The sequence below is a fragment of the Triticum dicoccoides genome, chromosome 4A (genome assembly GCF_002162155.2).
Source record: "Triticum dicoccoides isolate Atlit2015 ecotype Zavitan chromosome 4A, WEW_v2.0, whole genome shotgun sequence".
Taxonomy (NCBI): Eukaryota; Viridiplantae; Streptophyta; class Magnoliopsida; order Poales; family Poaceae; genus Triticum; species Triticum dicoccoides.
This window is the reverse complement of record NC_041386.1, coordinates 63,109,504-63,116,586: the sequence shown is the minus strand read 5'-3', so window position 1 is coordinate 63,116,586 and position 7,083 is coordinate 63,109,504. Positions and strand designations below refer to the sequence as shown.

Below are 7,083 nucleotides of genomic sequence, written 5' to 3'. Positions count from 1 at the left end.
TTGGAGCATCGTTTTCATGTCTCGGTGATGTTAAAATCAGTTTTTTTTTTTACATCCACATCATCCACGCCGGGAAAAGGATTGCGGACGCAAACGGCCATGACTGTTTTTTGTTTGCCTCTTGGCGTCCAAGAAAGAAACGAGCTTCGCTTGGTTTGACTTGGATTTTTAAACCCGGCTGCTGTTTTGCGCGCGCCGAGCCGACCACGTTATTGACCCGCTTGAGACCTCGGAGCTAAGACGTCGTCGCGCAGTGCGCACGAAACCACCCGCTTCCCTTTTGTTGCCGCCGCACATAGTTTTCGCCTTGAATTCAACCCAACCATCCGCCACCTCCATGCCTGTTCAGTGCTCCGTATGTATATATTAGATCATCGATGAGCTAAGCGGACCAACACAACATGGCTACGGCGTCCGTTTCTGTCTCGTCAGGGGCTCCAAAGGTCGCGCAAGTCGACCTATATAAGCGCCTCCGCTCCAGCTTGGGATCAAATCACGACCAACACGCACTGGATCTTGACCACTCACGGATCATAGCCAAGTTAAGCGGGAAGGAGGGAAGGGAGGAAGTCATGTCCGCCGCGGAGGGAGCCGTCGTGTTCAGCGAGGAGAAGGAGGCGCTGGTGCTCAAGTCATGGGCCATCATGAAGAAGGATTCCGCCAACCTCGGGCTCCGCTTCTTCCTCAAGTACGTACCCTGCCATTTCTTACATTACATGTAGAGGCACAATGAAGCCCCGATGCATCTCTTTGACATGCATGCTGCGTGCCGGTGCCTCCAGGATCTTTGAGATCGCGCCGTCGGCGACAGTGGCGGAGACAAGGGGGGGCGAGCAGGGGCCTGGCCCCCCCCAACGATCGAGCGAACATGAAGTACCTACTATATAATTGACGATACATAGTCAGGTACGCATGTATTTGGCCCCCCCTAATTATCTCAGCGTCCAATAATGGTAGCAAGAAAAAAGAAGGCCTCTGTGAAAAAAGCCCACTAATAGCGGCCGATGGGCATTGGCTCTACCGCTCTAGGCTAGCTGGCTAGCTTTCTCGTAACTGTACATCCATAATTAGCGTATACATGGGATTAGTCGCCGCCGCCGTTCCAGTTTTCGACGCCCTCGCCCCCGTTCGCCTCTCGCCCTTCTCGCCCATCGCCCTGCTCTGCTCGGCTGCTCCTGTCCAGGACCCAGGCCTGCTTCTCCTCATCTCCTGGCTCGGTGGCTCCTGCTCTTGATTCTCGATCAGGGATCAGCCGATCTGATTCACATATTCAGGTAAATGGCTGCTGCACTTGTCAATTCTTCCTGCAGTCCCATTTCAAATTTTGGTAATTTGGTTGTGTAATTTGTGATTCTATGGTCTTTGATTCTATGAAGAGTTCCCTGTTCCCATCTTCCACATGTCCACAATTATCATGATAGTGTTGTACTGTGTGCGCCGGATGGTTCTTATTTTTGTGATGCAAATTATCCATTATCTTGTATTAGTTCCTATCTGCGATTATGTCGAACTTATACAGTATGTTAATTCTCCATGACTCCAATCCAATCTGCAGGCAACAGCTATGAAGAGAAAAGCAGGGCCAAACACCATTAAGATTAATGCTTTTTTTAAACTGGTTGCTTCAAGTTCTCAACCTACTGAAAGATTAATCGCTGCTCCAGCAAGGTTAGCACATCAGACTCTACGAATCTCTCCCTATTCTCATCTTCTCCTGGTGTTACATTATAAATCAGATTTTACTTGTTTTGTTGTGTGATCCGAGATGTCCCAAGTCTCATCTTCTCTCGGTATTGAAATTATACATCAGATTTTACTTGTTTTGTTGTGTGATTCGAGATGCTACAAAGAGTTTATATCTTCTACATGTCCTATAAATTATTGTGATCCAAATTATGTCATACGATTCCTTATCTATCTGTGATGCCAAAATTTTCTACGTCGAACTTATACAATATATTTAATTTTGTGATTGCCAATTTGCCATTTACGATTCAGCAGTTATGAAGAGAAAAAACGCCGCCAAACATCATTAAGATTAATTCATTTTTAAGCTGCTTGCTTTCGAGCTACCTACTAACCTTGTTTTATTTGATTTTTTTCGCCGGATTTTTTTCTTAAGTTGGCTTGACCCCCCCTATACTCAAATTCTGGCTCCGCCCCTAGTCGGCGAGGCAGATGTTCCCGTTCCTGCGCGACTCCGACGTGCCGCTGGAGACCAACCCCAAGCTCAAGACCCACGCCGTGTCCGTCTTCGTCATGGTAATACACCATGGATCTCCCAACGATCTACTCCTACTTACTATATTTACATATGCTTCCATGGCTGACCAATGTGTATGTGCATCCATGTGTTGCGATGAATCGCGCAGACGTGCGAGGCGGCTGCGCAGCTGCGGAAAGCCGGGAAGATCACGGTGAGGGAGACCACCCTGAAGAGGCTGGGCGGCACGCACTTGAAATACGGCGTGGCAGATGGCCACTTTGAGGTATGTTCACTTGCACCGTCAGCCTCGTGACTTGTTATAGCATGGGGTTCGTGTTTGATTTTGCATTGCATTTCAACTTGTCCGCTCACACGCTTCTTCTTCTGGTCACAGGTGACGCGGTTCGCTCTGCTCGAGACGATCAAGGAGGCGCTTCCGGCGGACATGTGGGGGCCGGAGATGAGGAACGCGTGGGGCGAGGCCTACGACCAACTGGTCGCGGCCATCAAACAAGAGATGAAGCCCTCCGAGTAGCTCATCCACCGTGTTGTGTTTGTATTGTGTGTTTATGTGTACTGACGCCTATTGTAAAATGAGCATTCAATAAAGGAACAAATTGTGCATGAGGTTTACCCCGTTCTTCAGAGTTTTTTTTTAGAAATAGTACTTCAGAGTTTTTTGTTTGTTTCAGGAACTCTACTTTTTTTTTGAGAAATCTTGAGGAACTCTACTTTAAAGGTTATTAGTTAGGGCCTGTTCGGCAACTGCCAAACTCCCAGCTTCTTTGAATCCGCGAGCGGATCTGTCCCGAACGACCTGGCTCCAGGAGGCTAGCTCCTGGATCTGAGACGGGTCGTAGTACAAAAACTGGGAGCTAGTGGTTCATGGATCCCAAAATTCATAAAACTTGGAGTTTGACTTATTTAAGACGAGCTGCCACCGCGAAGTGAAAGAAAACGTTTCGTCCAGCGAATAAAAAACATGAGCGACTCCCTTCCCTCCCTACCAGGCCAGAAACAAGCTTAATGGGCCGGCCAGCTACAAGCCCAGCACCAGCGAATCCGCGTTTTTCGTTGGGAAGCTGGAACTGAGATCCTGTAGCCGGATTTGAGGATTTCTAGGCGCTGGAGAGTCGCCGAACATGCCCTTAGTCTATAAAGGGAACTGTACTTTAGAGGGGACCTCCTATATGCCGCTCGTTGCGAGTGATCGAACACGGCACCTCGCATCAGTCAACACAAGTACCTAGCCACTATAGTTTCTAAGATTTCATGTCATAAAAGGTAGCCTGGCATATATGAACTATAAGCTGCAACAAAGACCGTATTTAAAAAAAATCAAATGTGACTTCCTTTTTGGAAAAAAGTAAATATTTTTTGAAACGCAACCATTTTATAATTTGTGATTTTTAAAAAAAAAACTAGGACATTGTATGAAAACGCAAAAAAATTAGGAATAAAAAGGAACAAAATTAAAATTGCGAACAATTTGTTTTTAAATGCGAACACTTCCAAATTGGTTATTTTTTTTAAAAAAAATAGATTTAGTAATTTCAAACATTTTAAGAAAATGAATACCAGAAAAAACGGATTTGCGAACGCTTTTTGCAAAAACAGAACAGAATTGAAAACCCGAACATTTTTCAAAAATTACGTACTTTTTGAAAGCAAACACTTTCTGTAAATACGATCATTTTTTGCAATTGCGAACATTTTAAAAAAACAGGAACACTTTTTAGCACCCGAACATTTTTTAAAAAGTTGTGAAAATTTTAAACAAAAGCATTCACAACATTTTCTGAAAAACAAGAACTTTGTTGAAAATCACGTACATTTTTTGAATTGACAAACATTTTTTTAAAAAGAGCCATTTTTTGGAATGTCGAACATTTTTAAAAGCTATAACATTTTTTAAAATTTTGGAATAATTTTCGAATATGAACTTAGTTTGAAAAAGATAAAATAACCTTGAAAAGTAGAAAATAAAAAAGAAACATAAAATGAAAAAAAGAAAAGAAAGAAGAAAGAAGAAAAAGAAACAGAAATAAAAAAACGAAAAAAAAACAGAAAACCCGGTTCAAGGAACCTTCTAGAAGGTTCCCAAAACCGGCTGGCCAGTGCACTGTCTACGCAAAAGCTGGGTCTGCCCACTGCTCTGTCTCCCTGTGCGAAGCGTCCACAGTTTGATGCAAAGCGCGTCCACTTTAGAGGTTAGTCTAGACTACCAGATCAAAACTCCAGAATGCAGCTCCTTTCACGGCCCGCTGACTAGAAATTTCCAGTGGCAGAGGTGGGCTGTTTATCCGATTGCCCCCATGGTCAGCTGGACCCATATCTGGGCTCGACGGGAGCGGGCCGTGAAAGGAGCTGATTTGGGGACTTAAAACATTGAACCACGCAGACCCATAGGGACGTTTTTTATATGGACTTAATGTATGCATGTGTTATTTTTATTGGTTAAAACTAACTTCTCCTAAAAATTGCCCCATAATTTATGATAATGTTATAGAATAGACATTCCGTGATGCGTCAGATTCCACACTCGAATATTAAAATAGTGACGTGGGGCAATACCCGTGGGGCACATTGTTCGCTCCCATGCACCCTCATAAAGAACGGGGCAATCACTCGCAGCTATATACCCTTCCGGGGGAACGTTTCCCGTGTGTAAGAGCATCTCTAGCAGATTCTTTAAAAATTGACCCTTAAAAATGTGTATAAGGTGCACTATAAACCATTTTTAGGTGTGAAATTGCCCCAGGCAAAGCAGGCCCCGTAAATAAAATTGTATCCCACTATATTCTTCTTTTCCTACCGTCCCGGCAAAGCCCGCCTCCGGCCACGGCGTGCCTCACCCCGCGTGCTACCTGGCTCGCGTGCCCGTCCCCATTGAGTCTGGCACCGCCCGCCGCCACGCAAGCTCCCCTGCGCCCCCTCCCCCCCTCCCCCCGCCCTTCTCCGGCGCCGGGCCGCCCCGATTCAGGCCGTCGGTGGCCTGCTCCGCTCCGTGGACGGCCTCGCCTCGGCAGTGGATGTCGAGCCGGCCGCAATCCGGACCGGCAGCAACAAATTCCGTCGTGCGGCGGCTTCTTCCGACGTGTTGCGACATATTCCGGCGAGTTCCGCGGCGACGTTTCTGCTCCGACGAGGTTTGACCGGTTTACAAATTGAAATGTATACTACCTTCGAAACTATACATATGATGTTCTCGTGGATGGATTTTCAATGCCCTTTAAAAAGTTTAAGGGCCGAACGAATTTCACGGGATCTGCTAGGTGTCGTTTTTTCGTTCGAAACTGTACATACCTCTTTTTTACGGGTTTGATCACTTTAAGGGATATGCTAGAGATGCTCTAGCACGACAACCCCTAGATCTAGCTTGGTAATTACTGGAAGCATATATGACAACTAATTTGGGTAGCATGGAAATTCAACCTGATGTAGCATGACAAATCTTCAACATGTGGGCTACTTCCCCCCCTTTTTTTAATTTTTTATTTCGGCAATTCTCGCTGTTGCAGCATAGCAAATCCGTGAAACGCATGTCAATTATCTTTGTTATAGCATGACAAAACTCCTGAAATGCATCGCAATTTTCGCTGAGCAGGCGATCTGAAGGCCCTCCATTCCCTATCCAACGGTTCAGATTAGTCCGACTGAACTGGAAAAAAAAAATCATATCATATAACTCACGCATGGGTGCTCCCACAAAACTGATGGTCCCAAGAAGATTGCACACATCCATTATTGTACTAGCCAATTGTGGACAGATCATGATCATCCCGCCAAAAACAGCTGTAATTGGCCCTGCATGCGACACCGCGGCCCTGGCCATGCTTCATGTGTCGTATTCCGTCGTGTGCCACGACGGCGCGCGCTGTATCGATATGGCTAAAAAGGTTGGTCTCAGTCCTGGTGTCGTGGTTCGGCCACGAAAGCGTTGCACCCTTGTCAAGATTGAGGACTCGGCCAGATTCACGAGTTCGTGCACGTTTTTTGCACGTTTTTGTTAACACGTCGAAAGCAAAAGATCAAAGCAAACGTGCATAGCACCTGTAGTTGCCACTCGTACCTAGGATCTGATCCTGGGTACCCATAGGAACGAGATATACGTGGGTCGGGGTGAACTGGACGTGCCTTGGCGTGTCCGCCCCAGACAGGGCTGGCTATCAGGTGTGCCAGACAATCTCAATGTTTAAGCTGTTTTTTTAATAATGGTGAATTTTCATTAACTTAAAATGAAGCATCCCTAAAAAGGCTTAAAATGAAGCATCACAAACATATAATAAATACACACCCTGCATTTGCATAATTAGGATGCACACAACTAATATCATCACACGCATAAATGAACATATTCACAAAGCAAAATCATACACGACCAAAGCTATGTGTAGGCGAGGAAATAAAAACCCTAAATCAATTAGATCCGTGATCGGCAAACTACACAGTGACCATATCAACACCAATCATCTTATGAAACCACAAAGACGATGAGTTTTTTGAGTGACAATGCTTTTAGAAACGGAGCGAGACCTTGAAGTGCCGCCAGTCACCGGATCCAACTACTGAAGGCCGGAATCAAAGTTTTCACCCTCAATAACCAGTCCGAGCATGTCCAAGCTATTCCTACAACAAGGTACGACATAAAAGCATCATCATTGTCAGGTATAACCACCTCGGGTTAGACCTAGGCTTTCACCCCGGAGCTCGAGACCGGGTGCTTGAGTAGCACCACCATTGAAGTCACTCATGTGTTGTCACCACCACTTTTCCGTGACATAGTAGCTCAGGTGATGTGATTGCCGTTGTTGCACAACCATCCCTCTGCGTCAAGTCGTCGTCAACATTTTGCATTTCACTGCATTAACGATTCT

General features: G+C 45.6%; 1 protein-coding gene across 1 annotated transcript; it reads left to right on the top strand.

The window, feature by feature from the left end:
• The first annotated feature begins 477 nt into the window (after positions 1 to 477).
• On the top strand, positions 478 to 2,833 carry LOC119288677 (non-symbiotic hemoglobin). Its single transcript, XM_037568252.1, has 5 exons — positions 478 to 688; positions 783 to 800; positions 2,166 to 2,262; positions 2,373 to 2,489; positions 2,601 to 2,833. Exons 1-5 carry the CDS (start codon positions 573 to 575, stop codon positions 2,739 to 2,741), a joined length of 489 nt encoding a protein of 162 aa, XP_037424149.1. The 5' UTR covers positions 478 to 572; the 3' UTR covers positions 2,742 to 2,833.
• Positions 2,834 to 7,083: the final 4,250 nt, after the last annotated feature.